General features: G+C 39.8%; 1 protein-coding gene and 1 long non-coding RNA gene across 14 annotated transcripts in view; one reads left to right on the top strand and one right to left on the bottom strand.

Moving 5' to 3' along the window:
* The window catches only part of ERBIN (erbb2 interacting protein), a 229461-nt gene extending 220631 nt beyond the window's left edge, over positions 1 to 8830 (top strand). For all 12 annotated transcript variants that reach the window (XM_042841744.2, XM_042841742.2, XM_008170647.4 and 9 more), the window contains 2 exons: positions 1160 to 1234; positions 5626 to 8830. In XM_042841744.2, coding sequence (XP_042697678.1) covers positions 1160 to 1234; positions 5626 to 5733 — 183 coding nt within the window. In that variant the 3' untranslated portion in view covers positions 5734 to 8830. The remainder of the gene's footprint in view (positions 1 to 1159; positions 1235 to 5625) is intronic.
* The window catches only part of LOC101951534 (uncharacterized), a 35330-nt gene continuing 15697 nt past the window's right edge, over positions 1239 to 20871 (bottom strand). For both annotated transcript variants that reach the window (XR_010588780.1, XR_010588779.1), the window contains exons 3-5: positions 13770 to 13884; positions 12160 to 12232; positions 1239 to 1977 (exon numbers count right to left, since the gene is read on the bottom strand). This is a non-coding gene — a long non-coding RNA (uncharacterized LOC101951534). The remainder of the gene's footprint in view (positions 1978 to 12159; positions 12233 to 13769; positions 13885 to 20871) is intronic.

The following is a 20871-nucleotide window of genomic DNA, read 5'->3' on the forward strand; positions in this document are numbered from 1 at the left end:
TTTATAAAATATCCAAATGTGCTATTGTTTATTTTTAGGTGCTATAAAATAAACAATAAAAGTGTGCTAAGCACTTCACGGGTATATTAGAGAATCCCCTACCTCAAAGAGCTTAGAATCTAAGTATACAAAAAATAAGCAAGGGATGTGGGAAGGGAAGCAAACATACGAGCAAGTGATTTGAGATAGTGTTTGAAATGCATTTTGTTGTCCAATTCTTGTAGGGTGTTCTTTTCCTTTCATTTCCTTCCCTTATTGATTCTATTCTATTTTCTCTCCAACCCATGCCCATTTGCTCACTACCTAGCTCTAGCCCTACCATCTCACCTCCACTGATTTAATCCTTGGATATATTCAGTCCTTGCCTGTTAGCTAACTCCTTCCCAGTCACACACAAGGTGCTCCAGCTCCTCCCATATTTTCCTCACAAATTAGTCTCATAATGCCACACGAAATAATTTATTTGCCTGTGATTGCTTCTTATACAGTAAGTTCTGTGGGGCTTGCAGTTTGTGTTTTTGTAAAGCTAAAATTGATTGTGTTTACTGTAGGGTTGTGGGGGAGGGAGACTGGCTTACAAAAGTGAGGGAACTGAAGAGTGGAAGGTGAGACTTGTAATAAAGTTGGAGTTTTGTGCAGGAGGGAGGCTATGAAAATTGAGATAGAAAGGGATGAAAGTAGTTTGGCAAAATTACAGTACATGAAAGTTAGTGGTGGGGACAATCTAGGTTGGGTGAATGGTAGGATGTTAGAAACGTCAAGCATTATAAACAAGATAACAATGAATTATGGAGTTTAAAATTACAATGTCTCTTAAAGGGAAAAGGATTTAGCCTAGAGCCCTTACATCCAGTGTCGGTACTACATTTTGACACGTATTATATCTGGCAATTTAAACAGAGGGGTTAACTTAAAATTCAGATGGAGAAATATTTTCCCTTCAGTGTTCCAATTAATGCAATTCTTCTGTCTTTAATCTCTGAAAAGATTTTAATAATAAAAGCCAATGAACCTATTATTTTTCAGTATTTCACATTCTCTTCTGTTTAGTGTGGAAAAATCAAAGAATATCTTCAGTTACAATGGCTTCAAGTTACTCCAATATCTATTAAATGGGCTCAGTCAGAATTCTTTTTTTCCGCCCTATTTGTTTTTACAGGGTATATTTGTAACCAGAGTGCAGCCTGAAGGACCAGCATCTAAATTGTTGCAGCCTGGAGATAAAATAATTCAGGTACTGTAATTGTAATCATTCTGTTTAATATACATAGTCCTTGTTTGTATGTTTGTTCAGTCAGTCAGTGCCTTTCATTTTTATGGCTAGTAGTGGCAGACTACATTCAAGTTTAGTACTTACATTCTTTACATAGTTTTATCAATATCTCTTCCAAAAGAAGTCTTAGAAAACCAGTTATACTCTGTTACGTTTGAGTATTTTTCAGATATATTAGTATCACAATTACAGTGCAGCCTAAAAACAAATAATTTACAAAAGTAAAAGCATTTTGATAGACAACATAAGTTACCTAACATAAAATAAAGCCACCCAGAATACAAACTTGGACTTGAGATTGAGCCGCTCCAGCTAAATGATTGCCTGCATTTGAGTGAGGCTTAAATAGTTCTTGCAAATTAGTTCCTCCCACCAGTGCTGGGAAATGTGACTGGCTTTGGATCTTAAAGGGTGCAAGTACTTTTCCATTATAAGTGCAGAAATCTTTATAGTTGTTATTTATACAGTAGGGTTTTGTGTGTGTGTGTGTGTGTGTGTTTGTAAACATACATAACCGTTTATTAAGACACATGGGAGATATGTGAATTACTGTTCTGTATTTTGTAAAATCGAATATGTGCGGAGGGTAGCCTTCTGTTGGAATGGATTGTTATTCCTGATATTTGTTTGATAGTTCAGTCGTTAAATTTTCCCGTTGTTGTACTGGCTATATGTGGGTTGGTTTTTATGAAGGAATTCATTCTCTGAAAAAGAGCAAAGAGAAAATGTCTGGTGAATGTGCTGAGGTAGTAATTACAGGTTCTTTCATTTTTCAGAATTACTAGGCCATATTTTGCTCTGACAGGTTTTGCTATTCATGATGATTCTATTTTTCTCATGTAAATCATAAAGCAGGATCTGGCAGTGGCAGAATGGAAAACCTTTCCTATACGGCCACAGTGCCAGTTACACAACTTTTGTATTTGTGTCTCTTAGTGAAGCTTCCCTGAAGCTGCTAAAGAGAGAATCCATAGTTGTACACAAATCTGCTAATCGCACCTTTGTACACTTTACAACCTCTGTGTTTCTAAAGCACAAAAGCATCTCCGTGTTTGGATGTCTTTAGCCCTGGTCTGGATACAAAGGATGGTCTCAGAAGGTTATGGCTCTCTCAGGAAAACATGCATTAAATGTATGTCATAATGTAAAATTTAGGCCTGACTGGTGGCTATATAGGTTTTTTGTATGCGCTTTGAATATCCGTAGGAAGGTTAAGATCTGAAATTGGTCCTGTACAGCCGTGGTTCTCAACCAGGAGTATGTGTACCCCTTGGGGTGCTCAGAGCTCTTCCAGGGGGTATAGCAACTCATTTAGATATTTGCCTAGTTTTACAACAGGCTACATAAAAAGCACTAGCGAAGTCAGAACAAACTAAAATTTCATAGACAATTATTTGTTTATAGTGGTCTGTATACTATACACTGAAGTGTAAGTACAATGTTTATATTCCAATTTATTTTATAATTATATGGTAAAAATGAGAAAGTAAGCAATTTTTCAGTAACTGTGCTGTGACACTTTTATATTTGATTGTTAGTTTTTAAGTGAGGTGAAACTTGGGGGTACACAAGACAAATCAGACTCTTGAAAGGGGTACAGTAGTCTGGAAAGGTTGAGAGCACTACTGTCCAGTTCTTGGCTTATGAGTAGTTACCCAGCTTTTGCTCTTCACAATGGAAGTCTTGCTGCAGACCACACTCACCTAAGGCGTTAGGTGCAGGGGCGGGATTTGGAGTAACATTTTAAACACAATATAGCTGCCATGCATCTTATTTACATGACTCTCGTTTAATTTTCTAACTCTTGCCCACTCTCCTACTCTACCTCAGTTCCACCCATTTTGAATGCTGCGCAATTCTCCTTATTTGGCTGTGGTAGTAAAAAGTAGCGAGCCTTGTTCAGCTCAAACCTACAGATCTGTTTGGACTGTTTTTATCAAAGATTAAGCTAAATTCTAGGTATGACTGACAGAGTAGCAGTCAAAAATTGGTTTTAAATCTCCACTTTAATGGCTTTGTTATGCCAGTAACATAGCAGCAATGCTTTCTGAAGCTGTCCAGGGTGACGTGTCTAAATACTACTTGTCTTTATGGTGTTCTTCTTTTGGTGACATCATGATGAAGTCTCTTTTTTATTAAACAATTCACTACTTATTACAGTAAAAGCTTTATCATCAGGCATGTTGGAGGAATACAGGGTGCCAGTTAGTCAAAAATTCCGGTTAATGAAGAGTTATACTTACCAATGGAGGGAGGGAGTTTGAGTGCAGGAGGGGGCTGGAGGTTGGGGTGCAGGAGGGGTTTTGGGGTGCCAGATCTGGGTGGCGCTTACCTTGGGCGGCTCCCCGCAAGCAGCAATATGTCCCTGCTGCTTCTAGGCTGAGGCGTAGCCAGGCAGCTCTGCACGCTGCCACTGCCTGCAGGCGCTGTCCCCGCAGCTCCCATTGGCTGCGATTCCTGGCCAATGGGAGCTGCGGCGCCAGCACATGGGGCAGGGGCAGCGCACTGAGTCCCCGTAACTGTTCCTCCGCCTAGGAGCAGCAAGAATATGTTGCCGCTTCTAGGGAGCCATGCGGAGTCAGGTAGGGAGCCTGCCGGCTCTGTGCCAACTGGACTTTTAATGGATATCAGAAAGACTAGTTTCTAGAGCTTTCTGGTTGGTAAAGTGCCGGATAACACAGCTTTTACTCTATTAATCATGAATGATATGGTAGAAGAAAATGGAGGTGCAGCTAATAAATTTGCAGATGGCTGGGTAGATCCTACAGAGTTGCTTGCTTGCATGATTCTGATATCACCGCTAAGAGGTAATCTTTCATTTAGTGAACACTGCTGCTGCTATACTGATGAGGACCGAGAGTCCCCCTAGATTTGAACAAGGAGTCAGCTATTGGATTTGTTGAAAGGGCAGAGCCCATGGAATAATAGAGGTTGATGCCCCCAGAAAAAATGTAGTTGCTGGAAATGAAGGACAAATCCCAAACAAGTGGGTGGCTCCTGAAGTATTGCAGAAGACTCAGAGCTCTGAGGGTAGACATAGGACCTAATTTGGCTGCCTGAAAAATTTATATGGGCTGACTCCTGTCGAAAAATTAGTATCTTGAGCATCAGTGGGTGTAAAATCCTCCCTCTCCTCTTTTAGAAATAAACGTCCGCCTTTAATAGACTTAATCCGCAATACACCACACTTCTAGATTCCAGAACTGTGGTGCACAATAGTCATTATACTCAGTGCATATATACAGTAACTCCTTGCTTAGTGATGTTCTTCCAAATCCAATTTCCCCATAAGAATTAATGGAAGGGGGGGCTAGGTTCCAGGGATTTTTTTTTTGCCAGACAGAAGAGATTATATACATATACAGTACAAGTTTTAAACAAACAATTTAATACTGTACACAGAAATGATGATTGTGAAGCTTGGTTGAGGTGATGGAGTCAGAGGGTGAAAGAGGGTGGATCGTCCGGTTGCTCCTCTTGCTGTTTTTCCCAAAGTGCTGGGGGGTGCTCAACCCCAGGCCCACCCCCCGCTCTGCCCTTTCCCCCAGGGCCCCAACCCTGCCCCACCTCTTCCCGCCCCTGCTTCCCCTCTCCCCCCAGCCTTCTGAAGGCCACGGCGTTCAGGAGGCGGGGTGGGGGGTGGCGGTACAGCGCACAGCCTCATCTCCCTCCACAGGCCTCCCGCCTGCAGCAATCAGCTGTTTTGGGGTGTTCAGGAGGCTCGGAGGGGGGAGGGAGAGAGGGCGGTGGGAGCTGCTGATCTGCAGGGCTGCTGGCGGGCGGGAGGTGCTGGGGTCGGGTGGAGGGGAGCTGATAAGGGAGCTGCTGGCCAACCCTGGATCTAAGCCCCCATGGCCAAACAACATTATAAGCAAACATTGCCCAACTTTAAATGAGTATGTTCTCTAATAGACCAGCGATGTAACAATGAAACAACATTAACCGGGATGACATTAAGTGAGGAGTTACTGTACTATATTCACTTTTTCTTTGTGGGAGAGGGCACCTGTGTTCCATTTATTAGCTATGTCTAGTGCAGTCATATGAAGTCAAATAGAGATGGGATTTATATGCTTTTTCAGTTCTGGTTCCTCCATTTGGGGTAGCTGAAAATGTGTCCCTGTCGCCAATCTTTGGAGCAAAATTCTTCCACAAACACTTAAACATGCTGATCAGTTCACTTCCCTATCGTATAATACAGAATGTTTCTACCACACCATGAACAATCTAATAATGTGAAAACCTATAGAGTTTTATTGCTAAAATTAAAGACAACTTGCTATTTGTTAAAACTCAAGTTACAAATAACATGTCCTGGGGACATTATTAATAAAATATAATTTCCTTCTTAGGCTAATGGATACAGCTTCATCAATATTGATCATGGACAAGCAGTGTCCTTGCTGAAGACTTTTCAGAACACAGTGGAACTCATAATTGTGCGAGAGGTTTCTTCATAAATACTGTGGGGGGAAAAGCCAGCAAGATTCATCAAAGGACTTGTGGGAAACTGAGTATTTTGATTATTTTTATATATGAAAGGAACTTGAAAAATTATGATCAAAATTTGTACAGTAATGAAATATTGAACTTGTGGTTATGGGGAAGAACCACTGTATAGAACATACAGGAAACCATTTTTGAAATGCATATGGTGAATAACCCTGGTTACATTTTTAAGCATTATAACAATCAAGAATCACTCCTCCAAGAACAGACCTGTGTTGTTTTTGTACAGATGGTAGGTTTATTTTTGGATAATTCATACACATTATTAAACTTTGTGCAAGGCTGTGAGAAGCCTCAGCTGTAGCCAGTGGACAGATGGCAGGGCTGTCTGTCCTGTAGCTGTTTACTGCCTTTATTTTTATTCACTGGGTATTAATGTGTTATGCTGAAACCACTTCTCTAGATATGGGCAAGAGATTTGAAATGTTGGCTTTGCTATGTGCACATTGTATAGATGAATGGGTAGATGGAAGTTGGTGCTGGTTGGGTTAATTTAAAGGCCTAGTGAAGAACTATTTGCTATCAGTATCTGGAATCAAGAAAGAAGGAAACATTTGGTTAGTCTGGGAGTGTACGTCTACCAATAGAATAACGCAATAAAAGCATAATGTCTTTTTAGGAAGACTATAATTACATTATTGTGAGCTCTTCAGGATTTTTTCTTATCATCATCATCGACTATCCATTTGCTATGTGTGATTCAAGTTTATTTTTTTTATTTGCATACACAATTTTTTTCAACTGTACTGTGGAGATGTGCCCAGAGGTTTTTCTCTGCCATGGAAATCCCCGATTTTGTGCAAATGGTGATACTTCTATCTTCTTTGTAATAAGTACTCAATTTTAAACTTATTTATAGATTTTTTTTAAAAGGCCAGTTTTTAAGATTGTGTTGCCTGTAAAACCCACAAAACACACACACAGTAAATGGGTTAGGAAAGAAGGATTAGGAGAGTCATCTTGATTTTTGTTTGGCCTTGCATTGCCTTGTTAAACTAAAAGGAAACAATACGCATGGAGCTAGGTAACCAAAGCAAGTTTGTGAAACTGTTGAACAGTGACGGATAATTGCTAAGGGTAACTGTAGAGCAAAAGGACGGGGTACTTGGAACCCACCAGTTTGTAACGATATTTCTTAAAGGGCTGTTCCTACAGGAAACATTAAATGTGAACTAGACACTTCAGAGTCATTAAAGGGTTTCTAACTATATTAATGTAATAGTGATTTACCACAGGCTGCCTTTGTTCCTTATTACTGTATAAAATATTTGATTATACTTTTTGTTTGCCTGACACATTAACTTTATTTTCTCTTTTTTTCCTATGTAATTGAGTAGAGATTGCATAATCTGCAGTGGTAATTTAAAACATGGTTGTTATGGACCAGGGAAAAGTGCCATAGAAGACCAATAACTGTTTTTAATCAGGGCTAATTATTAGCCCATCATTGGAGCAATATTCATTTGTTGCAATTCATTTTTAATTAATAAATATAAGTTCATAGTTTTAAACTGGTAGAAACTGCCTTTTCAACCCATATGTAATAAAATGTTTTTAATAAAGCTAGCAAAAACACCAGCCCACTTTCATTTTTGGAAAAATGAGCTGGAACATAAAGGAATTATACGTAACTAGCTGAAATAAACAGGCAGTACTTTTTAAATACGTGAACTCCAATATTATTGCACTTCTTTCAAAACTGTTAATCTGTTGCTTCTTGTACTGTGTATAGTTCTAATAATTTTAACTGAAACCCTTTAACAACTCTTTGTATATTATAATTTTTAGTTGATTTTCTGTAATATTTACATAGGAATTGATTTTTTTAATATTAGCAGAAGTGTGCTGTATTTTGATAAAATTCACTTATTTTCTGTGTGCTTTAATCTTTACAGAAAAGAACAAAAATATAGCTATATAATGGCAGGCTTCCGCGTTCCTTTTTTCCCCCTAAGACTTTTTAATTTCTCAATATATTTTTTTATCGACAATGCAAAATGATCACATGACGTCTTCATTGCTTTTAATCATACTATTTTTAATCACACTCTGCCTTTTAAAGGGAATACATACAGATAAATCCTAATTTAACTTGACCTGATACATAAACTGTAACTTTGAGGAGGGAAAAGTCCAAAAACCAGAACTGATTCTTTACTGATCTTGGACTTATTTTAACTTTGTGTATATTATACAGTAGGTTTTAATAGTTCAATGAGGGTTTTACTGTTGCAAATGCTGTAACATTTTTCTTTAATGTTAACAGAAGGTTTAAACTATGTTGTGTCAATTAACTTAATTTGTAAGGTTGTGTATTGCAGAAAAATACTGTTACCAAAAACATTGGTTTGGCTATGGTATAACTGTAGGAGTTTAGTACTTCTTGTGGAAATACTTGGCCAAAGTCTGTCTTCAAGAAATTAGCAAACTAATCATGAAATAAAATATTGATTGTATTGATTTTACAAAGAAAATATTGGAGGTGTTTTTTAAAAATGTATTGAAAATGGTTAGGGGATTAAAAAAAATCAACATTCATGTTTTTTGGAGAGTGGGAAGGGAGAGGTCTGTTTAATTAGTCCATTCAAAATACAGGAGGAGAAGAACCATATCAAAGTTATTTAGCCTGTATTTTCAAACAAAATAAAATCAAATTCATCAACACAAGTGTGGAATTAATAAAGTTTACATCAACTCAATGTTCTTTCTCATCATAACAATTCATTAAAGAATCAGTTCAGTTTACAATGAAATTTCCCACGTATTTATTATGTAAATATTTTTCTGACTTCCTTTTTTGGACTGGAGTTTAAAAAGTGTGTATATACTTGAAAGCATTCTATGAACACAAACAGCAATAAGCAACACACAGAATCAAGCCTTGATGATTGATTTGCTGTACTACTTTTTTTAGAATTATTTCCTTGTCAGCAGTTATGAAATGTTTTTATTGATCAGCATTTATCCAACATTCCAAATTTTTGTATATAATTAGATTGTTTCTGAGATAACACATGGAGAATAGATAATAAACTAATGCTCTTTAAAGCCGTGTGTAACTGACTTATTTAATACTTAAAAAGTTCTCCAGAACATATTTTTCTATAGTTTCATATAATTTGCATAATACAGACCTCAGTCTTTAATCAAAATGTATTAGTACAGATTCACATATGCCCAGTAGGACTCTGTGTGAATGCTTAAGGGGTCTACTTTAGTGGATCTTGTTGCAGGACTGGGTCAGAATTTTGGTCAGACACTTAAAGGTAAACACTTAATAGATATTTGTTAAAAAAAAAATACTACTACTACTGTTTATAGTTCCAAGCCGGCTATAACTGTGGATATGTCCATTGTTGTTCCATTGAGGCTGCCATTTCCCTTTAACAGACCGAAACTAAGGGAAATTAAGACAGATGTAAACTTGCTCTCCATTGAAACCAATGGGAAAAGCATTGTATTTTGAATAACAATTTGAGACTTAATTTTTTTTAAATGCAATTAGGTAAATGAGATCTGGTTTCCACTTGGGTTTGTTTTATTGCTAAGGAGTGTCCAGGAATCTCAGAAGAATATGGATAACCAACTGCCCCTATCACTGAGGTATGGGATGCCTCAAATGTGATGACTCTAGCTTCAACAGCCCCGAGGGCGGGTGAGGTCAGGCATCAGAGTCAGAAGATATTTTGGGGAGCAGTCTGATTTGGGAGGACTGGGCTACTTGAATTCTTTGAAGGGGTCAACAAGCATGTGGACAAGGGGAAATCCAGTGGTTATAGTGTACTTAGATTTTCAGAAAGCCTTTGACTTAAGAGCCTCACCAAAGGCTCTTAAGCAAAGTAAGCTGTCATGGGATAAGAGGGAAGGTCCTCTCATGGATCGGTAACTGGTTAAAAGATAGGAAACAAAGGGTAGGAATAAATGGTAAGTTTTCAGAATGGAGAGAGGTAAATAGTGGTGTCCCACAGGGGTCTGTACTGGGACCAGGCCTATTCAACATATTCATAAATGATCTGGAAAAAGGGGTAAACAGTGAGGTGACAAAATTTGCAGACGATACAAAACTACTTAAAATAGTTAATTCCCAGTCTCTCAAAACTGGGTGACTGGGCAACAAAATGGCAGATGACATTCAATGTTGATAAATGCAAAGTTATGCAAATTGGAAAACATCATCCAAACTATACATATACAACGATGGGGTCTAAATGAGCTGTTTACCACTCAAGAGATCTTGGAGCCATTGTGGATAGTTCTCTGAAAACATCCACTCAATGTGCAATAGCAGTCAAAACTAACAATGTTGGGAATCATTAAGAAAGGGATAGATAATAAGACAGAAAATATCATACTACCTCTATATAAATCCATGATATGCCCACATCTTGAATACTGCATGCAGATGTGGTCGCCCCATCTCAAAACAGATATATTGGAAAAGGTTCAGAAAAGGGCAACAAAAATGATTAGGGGTATGGAATGGCTTCCATATGAGGAGAGATTAAAAAGACTGGGACTTTTCAGCTCAGAAAAGAGACGACTGAGGAGGGAAATGATTGCGATCTATAAAATCATGACTGGTGTGGAGAAAGTAAATAAAGTGTTATTCACTCATAACACAAGAACTAGGGGGTCACCCAATGAAATCAATAGGCAGCAGGTTTAAAACAAACAAAAGGAAGTATTTCTTCACACAATGCTCAGTCAACCTGTGGAACTCTTTGCCAGAGGATGTTGTGAGGGCCAAGACTATAACGGGGGGTCAAAAAAGAACTAAATAAATTCATGGAGGATAGGTCCATCAATGGCTATTAGCTCGAATGGGCAGGGATGGTGTTCCTAGCCTCTGTTTGCCAGACGCTGGGAATGAGCGATGGGATGGGTCACTTGATGATTACCTGCTCTGTTCATTCACTCTGGGGCACCTGGCATTGGCCACTGTTGGAAGACTGGATGCTGGGCTAGCTGGACATTTGGTCTGACTCAGTATGGCGGTTCTTATGATGTTAATCAAAAATAAAAATAAAGTGAGCACAATACTCTTCGTATTCTGTGTTGTAATTTAAATCTATATATTTGAAAATGTAGAAAACATCCCAAAATATTTAAATAAATGTTATTCTATTATTGTCTAACAGTGCAATTAATCACGATTAATTTTTTTAATCGCTTGACAGCCCTAGTTTTTTTTCCAGATAAGTATGTTTTCTTTTATTGGCTGTTTTATAGCTTGTTGTCATGTATTGCTCAAGACCCTGGACTAGGCCATCTGGAGAACTTCATTTCAGAGTTACTGGGGCTAGCTGCTGCCACAAATCAGAATCAACTGCCTTTGCAGCACAGGGGGCGAGACTATTCTCGGCAATAAACCCTCTGCATTGATAGAGGGAAACCCTAAGAGAAGATGAAAATTATGAGTAAATAAATTCTTTATGTACATGTAGTTTTAAACTAACCTAAAATTATTGTTCTATATCCACTGTTTTTTTGTAATGAATTTGATGCAGAAAAGGGGTTGAGTTGTCCTAATGACAAGACATAAGACTTTGGTCAGTTGAGAGACTGTGTGGTGTTGGGTATTTCAAAAGTTGGGAAGGTTTAGTGACTAGCTTCAGGAAACCCACATTCATAATCTGAGGGCAGAATGTGCTAGCATCCTTACCTTTATATTGTGTGCAGTATTTTTCATATTGGGTAGCACTAGTTTGAGTTAATAAGGAAGAAATGCTTAACTATTTACATTTCTGCTAACTTATAAGAGGAAGCCCTGGGAAAACTGGGTTTGTCATTACTGTCTGCCCACTCAGAGATTACAAATGACATTGAGTGTGTTCTCATTCCACTAAAAAGACTTTAAGGTTGCATTTACATTTTTTTTTGCTGTGTACACCTAGATGAGAGTAATATATTGTTCCGCTAAAGCACTGATGCATAGTTATCACAGTACAGATAATTTTAGGTGGTTATTACATTACTCATTTAACAATGAAATTCCTCTACAGTTTGAAAATGTACAGTATCCCTGAAATTTTAAAATGTTTCTGTTTGACTAAACAGAAATGATTTTTCAATTTGTGCGACAGTAACAGTGCATAATACAGATAAAGCATTATATACTGAAAGCCAGTCAGTTGCTGCTGGGTTTAGAAGTCACATGTATTTAATTCAGAGTTTTAGTCATCCTCAACAGCTGAGCACTGAAACTGATGATTTAATTTCTTCTGACATTAATTAATCTGATTGTTCTTACAATTATGAAGATTTATGGCAAAGGAAAAGTGATGATAATAGTGTATTCATCAGAAGAAGTTGTAATTGCAGACTAATATAAAGGGTGACAGGAAACTACTAGCAAGAGTTAAACATTATGTCCTTACCTCTTACGTTATAGTCTGTTATAGTCAATTTGGCTTATGAAATGAAGCTGTCTCACCACCAACGGTAATTAATCTGTGTCAACAAAATATGTGGATTAGTGTGCAATTAGAACAAAAAAAATCTGTCTAAAATATTAAATCATAAAATAATTAACAGCTGTGATAGTCTGACAGCTGAAAGACATTTTAAAAATTTCTGGACACAATGGGACAACATTTTCCAAATGATGCAAAATAATTTAACATGTGACTAATTAAGATCAGTTGGAGTTTTAGGGTTATCACATTTCTCATTTTGTCCTTCATGATTGAGAGACTTGATATTACAATGCACAGCAATTTTTTCCTTGCATTAATGCATCTTGAGGAGTTCTTCGCTTTTTTGTTGTAGCCAAGCTAGCATTGGAGACTGAGACAGATCTCTGCATAGCCACATAGATTCCTAATCCCTCTACATTACTTTGAAAATATACTCCAGTACTGATGAAAAACCTCTCAGTCAATGGAAAACAGTCCTAAGTAACACTAAGAGTAGGGCCTTCTGCTTTTTGGATAATCCTTGATTTAATATAACATTCTGAATCTACTCTTATTCTTCCTAACTTAGATCTTTTTATTTGTTTCCCAACATAGAAATCTTGCTGGTAAATTCTTGAATTGTGGAGCAGCACCTCCACAGCTAAGGTAATAGAAGCCTGACTTTTCCCCCACACATGCAACATTCTCAAAAAGAAATCAATCTTTCTGAAATGTCACATGCCAGATCTCATTTCTGGGTAGAACTTTTCTGAGAAGTTTGTGGGGAAAAAAAATCGGAAACAAAATACTATAGTAATGATGCTCACCCTTTTTTTCCCCTGTTGATTTTTAACAAAAATTCTTTAACTCTTTTGGTTCATCATAGCTCGCTCTACAACTCCAGCTGTTTTTGTTTGTTTGTCTCTGTCTTTCTGTCTTGCTAGGAAAGTGCTTTTTTTTTTTTTTACTGTTTGAGGGGAAGGGCAGATGCACGTTGAAGACTGCTTGTTTCAGGTAAGGAGGGAAAAGAAACTGAAACTGCCCTTTGTTGTTTTGGTCTTTGGTCCGTATTTTAGGCTGGAGCAGAGAAATGTCCTATACAAAGATCTGTGGCCTTGAAATGTAGAATGCAATATATTTTCTTGGTTTTTTTCCCTCTTTTGTTTTAATTGATCTACAGATTGGCCCATGCTTGTACAGAACTGTTCTCCCATATCTACAGAGCAATGTTTAAAATTATTTTTAAACTTCCAGAAATATAAACTGATTTGCTTCTGACTGTGAACAGTTTGGGGAGGAGGAACTGTGGGAGTGGGAATGTGGAGGGCCAGAAGCTGGAGAAGGGCTAAGGGACTGGATTGCATTGAGTTGTGCTATTCAGACTTGGAATGGAGTTCTGGCAGGAAAGGAACGGGGATGAAGATTAATAGAGATTTTATAATCCAATAATTTGTTCATATATGAATGTTAAGGGATGAAGTTACGGCTGCGTGCTGTTGTAAACTGGGTGGGGCGAGACTGAGTGAGGACTATCCCCATAGTGACTGGGTACATATCACCTCAGGAAGGGATGCTGAGATAAAGTTTCTTACCTTAAATGATTGCTTCTTGGAGCAGCTGGTCCTGGAACCCACAAGAGGAGAGGCAATTCTTGATTTAGTCTTAAGTGGAGCACAGGATCAGGTCCAAGAGGTGAATATAGCTGGACTGTTTGGTAATAGTGATCATAATATAATTAAATTTAACATCTCTGTGGCAGGGAAAACTCCACAGCGGCCCAACACTGTAGCATTTAATTTCAGAAAAGGGAACTACACAAAAATGAGGTGGTTAGTGAAAAAAATTAAAAGGTACAGTACCAAAAGTAAAATCCCTGCCAGCTGTGTGGAAACTTTTTAAAGACACCATAATAGAGGCTCAACTTAAATATATACTCCAATTTAAAAAACATAGTAAGAGAACCAAAAAAGAGCCACAGTGGTTAAAAAAGTGGTTAATAGAAAAGAACATGAACTCTGGCAAATGAAGTATAAAAATATAATTAGACCAAAAAAGAATTAAGAACAGCTAGCCAAAGACTCCAAAAGTAATAGCAAAAAAGTTTTTAAATACATCAGAAGCAGGAAGCCTGCTAAACAACCAGTGGGACTACTGGACGATCGAGATGCTAAAGGAGCACTCAAAGACGATAAAGCCATTGCAGAGAAACTAAATGAATTCTTTGCATCGGTCTTCACTGTTGAGAATGCGAGGGAGATTCCCAAACCTGAGCCATTCTTTTTGGGTGACAGATCTGAGGAACTGTCCCAAATTGAGGTGTCATTAGAGCAGGTTTTGGAACAAATTGATAAACTAAACAGTAATAAGTCTCCAGGATCTGATGGTATTCACCCAAGAGTTCTGAAGGAACTAAAATATGAAAGTGCAGGACTACTAACTGTCATCTGTAACCTATCCTTTAAATCAGCTTCTGTACCTAATGACTGGAGGATAGCTGTGTGATGCCAATTTTTAAAAAGGGCTCCAAAGGTGACCCTGACAACTACAGACCAGTAAGCCTCACTTCAGTACCAGGCAAATTGGTTGAAACTATCATAAAGAACAAAATTGTCAGACACCTAGATGAACATAATTTGTTGTGAAATGGTCAACATGTTTTTTGTAAAGGGAAATCATGCCTCACCAATTTACTAGAATTCTTTGAGGGGGTCAACAAGCATGTGGACAAAGGAGATCCACTGGATCTCATGTATTTAGATTTTCAGAAAGCCTTTGACAAGGTCCCTCACCAAAGACTCTGAAGCAAAATAAGTAGTCATGGGATAAGAGGGAAGGTTCTCTCATGGATTGGTAACTGGTTAAAAGATAGGAAACAAAGGGTAGGAATAAATAGTCAGTTCTCAGCATGGAGAGAGGTAAATAGTGGGGTCCCCCAGGGATCTGTACTGGGCCCAGTCCTATTTAACATATTCATAAACGATCTGGAAAAAGGGGTAAACAGTGAGGTTTCAAAATTTGCAGATGATACAAAATTACTCAAGATACTTAAGTCTCAGGCAGACTGTGAAGAGCTACAAAAGGATCTCACAAAACTGGGTGACTGGGCAACAAAATAGCAACTGAAATTTAACGTTGGCAAATGCAAAGTAATGCACATCGGAAAACATAATCCTAACTATACATATACAATGATGGTCTAAATTAGCTGTTACCATTCAAGAAAGAGATCTTAGTCATTGTGGATAGTTCTCTGAAAACATCCACTCAATGTGCAGCGGCAGTCAAAAAAGCGAACAGAATATTGGGAATCATCAAGAAAGGGATAGATAATAAGACAGAAAATATCATATTGCCTTTATATAAATCCATGGTAAGTGCACACCTTGAATACTGCGTGCAGATGTGGTCGCCCCATCTCAAAAAAGATATATTGGAATTGGAAAAGGTTCAGAAAAGGGCAACAAAAATAATTAGGGGTATAGAACGGCTTCCATATGAGGAGAGATTAATAAAACTGGGACTTTTCAGCTTGGAAAAGAGGCGACTAAGCGGGCATATGATAGAGGTCTATAAAATCATGAGTGGTATAGAGAAAGTAAATAAGGAAGTGTTATTTACTCCTCATAATACAAGAACAAGGGGCCACCAAATGAAATTAATAGGTAGCAGGTTTAAAACACAAGAAAGTATTTTTTCACACAACACACTGTCAACCTCTGGAACTCCTTGCCAGAGGGTGTTGTGAAGGCCAATACTATAACGGGGTTCAAAAGGGAGCTAGATAGATTCATGGAAGATAGGTCCATCAATGACTAGCTGGCAGGGTGGGCAGTAATGGTGTCCCTAGACTCTGTTTGCCAGAACCCGGGATTGGGTGACAGAGCATGGATCACTTGATGGTCACCTGTCTGTTCATGCCCTTTGGGGCACCAGCCATTGGCCACTGTCCGAGGACAGGATACTGGGATTGATGGACCTTTCGTCTGACCCAGTATGGTTGTTCTTATGACAGAACTCCTCCCTATGAACTCTCGCGCTGAGTTTTCCGTGCTAGTAGAGGACGATAAATTAATTTCCCGTGCATCCCTGCAGGCGACCCTGGATGCAGCAGATGCAGCATCTCACACCGTGGCTACGGGGGTGGCCACGAGGAGGAGTTCCTGGCTGTAGGTCTCTGGCCTCCCATACGAGATACAGCAGACAATCCAGGACCTCCTCTTTGAGGGTCAGTCTTTGTTTTCCGAGAAGACTTGACTCTCGTCTGCACAGCCTCAAGGACTCTCAAGCCACCTTGAAGTCCCTGGGCTGCCACACCCCTGCCACCCAACGGAGGCACTTTAGACCCCAGGCCCTCAGAGGAATTATCAACCTCAGGGTAGGCAGGATGGGTCGTGCAGGAGAATTAGGAACTCAAGGAAGAGACCTCATCCCTCCTCTGGCCAGTCTAAACCCTCTTTAGGCCCAAAACTGGCCTTTTGAATGTGTGCTTGGGGGTGATGCACTGGATCCAGCCTGCCTTACCTTTTCATCCCATCTATCTCCTTTCTACCATGCATGGGCCCGTATTACATCAGATCGCTGGGAATATTCACTCCAATTTTCTGCCCTCCTGCCCTTCCACACCCCCTTCCCCATCCCTCTTCAGGGACCCTTCTCATGAGCAATTCCTCATATAGGAAGTGGAATCGCTCCTCTTGCTGCGGGCAGTTGAAGAGGTTCCTCAGGAGCAGAAGGGTAAGGGCTTCTATTCCCGATATTTCCTAATACCAAAAGCCAAAGGCGGGCTCAGGCCCATCCGAGACCTGAGAGAGCTCAACAAGTTCATAAGAAACTCAAGTTCCAAATGGTCTCCTTGGCCTCCATCATCCCTTCCTTGGATCTAGGGGACTGGAATGCTGCCCTCTACTTGAAGGACGCGTACTTTCATATAGCAATCACACTGTCCAACAGAAAATACTACAGAGAATACATGTAGGGACTACCACTCCAAGAAGAGGTTACTTACCAGTAACTAGAGGTTCTTTGAGATGTGTGGTCTCTATCTATATTGCACTACCTGCCCTCCAATTCCCTCTGCTTCAGACTGGATTCCATTACAGTAAGAAGGAGACTGGAGAGGTGTTGACCCGCACTACCTTATACCCTCAGCTGGGAGCACGAGGAGATGCACTATGCATGTGCAAGTCAACAGACACTGCTAAGAAATGCTTCCAGACTCTGGCACATAGCATAGTGCACCTACATGTGGAATACAGATAGGGACCATGCATCTCCAAGAACCTCCAATTACAGGTAACTGGCCTTCTCTTTTGGTTCACTGGCAGTTCTGGAAAAAAAAAACCCCAAAAATTCAGATTGTGTTGAACTGAATCCAAACTTCAGTAACTTGAAAAAGTCCATTGCAGATTAAATGAAGTGTTTCGTTCAATTGAAACTGTTTTGTTTCCAGGCATTTTTAAAGGACTACACTCACATATAAAATAATAGTACTGGCCCAGTGGTTAGAATAATCACCCGAGATGTGGGAGACCCAGGTCTGAATCCACCTACTGGAATCTCCCCACTACTAAAAGGGTGCCTTAAGCACTGTGCTAATGGTTATGCTGGAGTGGGAGTCTCTGAATTTCTCCTGTAGAAGCTATATATTCTCTATAAATAATTAGTCATTGGAGCAGGAACTTCAACTTGGCTCTTATGCCACCAGGAGTGAAAGTAATTTAAAGGACTTACCGGTACTGCAGAGTCCTTAGGAGGGGAGGGGCTCAACCAGAAGAGGCGTGGCCTCTAGAATCCTAGAATATCAGGATTGGAAGGGACCTCAGGAGGTCATCTAGTCCAATTCCCAACTACATCATCCCAGCCAGGGCTTTGTCAAGCCTGACTTTAAAAACCTCCAAGGAAGGAGATTACACCACCTCCTTAGGCAACCCATTCCAGTTCTCTACCGGAAGAGGTGGGGCCTTTAAATCCCTGGGCGCTTTAAATCAGGATTTAAAGGGGCTAGGGCTGTGGTAGCAGCAGCGGGGAGCCCCGGGCCCTTTAAATCACCCCCAAGCTACCAGCTGCAGAGGTGGCTGGGAGCCCCAGAGGTGATTTAAAGGGCCCGGGGCTCCAGCTGCCGCTACCGCAGAGGAGCCCTGGGCACTTTAAATCACCATCGGAGGGGGCTCCTGGCTGCTGCCATTGCCCCGGCCTCTGGCGAAGTTTTAAAGGGCCCGGGGTGGTAGCGGTGGCCAAGCCCCTGGCCCTTTAAATCGCTGCTGGAGCCCGGCCGCTGCTACCCCAGGGCTCCAGCAGGCACTGGGTACGATTTAAAGGGCCTGGGGCGGTAGCAGCTACCAGAGCCCTGGACCCTTTAAATCGTCCCCAGAGCCCTGCTGCCAGAGCCCTGGGGAAGCGGCGGCGGGTCTCCAGTGGCTATTTTAAGGGCCTAGGAGGTAGTGGCTGCCGCAGCCCCGGATCCTTTAAATAGCCGCCGGAGACCTGCTGCTGCTACCCCAGGGCTCCGGGGACGATTTAAAGGGCCTGGGGTGGTCGTTGCGGCAGGAGCCCCACCACCGCTTCCCCAGGGCTCTGGCAGATGCTGGGAGCCCCAGGCCCTTTAAATTGCCGCCAGGGGAAGCCTATCCACCCTGGTACGGTGCACCGGCTCTTGCCGGTACGCCATACTGGGGCTTACCGCCTTACTTTCACCTCTGCATGCCACCCAGGGAACATTTATAGTTTAATTCATTAAAATTGTAATGATAATTTTCAAACTAGATTTGAGACTCTGTACAACTGATTTCAACCATCCTGGTTTAAATCACTTAAAATGGGATTAAAAGAGCTTTTGAACAGCAGGTTTTTAAAAACCCTGAACTATTACTGATTTGAAAGCTACACAGAAAACATCATTGCTTTGTTTTTCCATAACTCAAAATGTTATGGTCCAAAGTAAGAGCATGATCAATTTCACTCCAAAGAAATCCAGTTATTTAAGACCTAAACCAGATATTTCTATTGGCAGAGTAGATTTCCTGTGGATTTTATTATTTATTCAAAGTCATTTCAGTCACGCAATCCATTGATTTCAAGATACAGGCACTATGTGAAAATAGCTATGGAAACAAAACTTGATCGTTATTAGAAATGCTCACATGTTCAGAGCTGGAATGGGTACAGGAATTTTGTAGTTGGACCTCAGCTTTTACCACATCAAAAACTGAACCTCCAAAGAAGTTGCTTGATTTTAGGAGGCAATGATAATCCTATAATGTCTAATCCACTTTCTCCCTTTTTGGAAAATAGGATTTCTCCTCTCCTGTCTTACCACTTCGTTTTGTGGCAAATTCTCACAAGCAGGGAAGATATAATGTTGAGTTAATGATAGCAGCAGATATTGGGAACCAGGACTCCTGGATTCTGTGCCAGACTCTGAAAAGGGCTCAGTATGTGGCTTTGATCAATTATTTAACCTGTGCCTCATTTTACTCATTTGTAAAATGTGGAGAATAATACATCACAGGGTAGAGTTGCTAAATATTAATTAAATGCTTTCAGTTCAGTTCCTTCAGACCTGATTCTGCTCTCTAGCAAAATTCCTTTGTACTTCAGTGGTGCAGGACAGGCTTTGTATGACCAAATCTCCTTTAAAGGGAAAGGCCTCGTATATCTGTAATATGGGCATATGTATGGAAATCTTATTTTAGGAAGAGGGTTGGGGAATTTCTGATCTAGTTGCAAGTCATGTAAAGAAAGTTTAGTCCAAAGATGGAAAAATACTGAACTACTAGTAACTTGAGGCTACGTCTTTGGACGGTACTTTAATGATGAAGTTATTACTATCAAGAAAGCCAAGGAGACAGCCCCACTTTCTTGGCTAGCTGATCACAAACAGGCTTAAAGGAAGAGCAGTTTAGATACAAGGATAAAAAACACTTTTAGCCATTAAAGTTTGTTAAAAGCACCCTGCTGGACTTAAAAAGCAACACTGTTAACCAGAAAAGGCTGTGAGGAAGATTAGAAATGCTGGAAGAACAGATGATGTTTAAAAAGGGAATGCAGTAGGCTGAGGAAGGTACAGACTGTTGGAATTAAGATAAAGTTTCAATCCATTTTAAAAAGGAGAATCACTAGAAAATGCTTTAATAGGATAACCTAAGTTTGTTATCTCTCCAAGTGGGTAGAGATGGGAATGGCCACAAAGTAGTTTGTTAGTATATCTGAAGTAATACCAAGTTTATATTCTGGAACAGAAATATGGAATTATAGGGAATCAGTATTATATGAACTGTCTGCAACAGTTAGGACATATACCTACCAGAATATTTTCTTATACTACTACTGTTTTGTACTTATCTAGTGCCTTCCATCTAAAGACTTGCTGCACTTTAATCATTTTAATGAATTAAGCCTTATGGAAATCCCAGTTATTATTAAAGTATTAGCCACACTTTATAGATGGGGAAAGTGAGGCAGCAAGCAATTAAGTGACTTCCCCTAGACCATCCAGGAAATGCTAACGATAGTGAACAGCTTCTTTTCCAGGACCACAGATTGCACATCTTTCCAGATCTGGCAAGGGCTAACCAATGGAGACTGTTAGATAGATCCAGGTACCACTATTTCAGGAGTGTGCAGTACCCAGAGACATTCCTATACCCTACAAAATTGAGCATCAAAGCTCGAGTGGAACCAGGTCAACAACCTGTG

This window comes from Chrysemys picta, chromosome 6 (assembly GCF_011386835.1).
Source record: "Chrysemys picta bellii isolate R12L10 chromosome 6, ASM1138683v2, whole genome shotgun sequence".
In the NCBI taxonomy this organism is placed as follows: domain Eukaryota; kingdom Metazoa; phylum Chordata; order Testudines; family Emydidae; genus Chrysemys; species Chrysemys picta.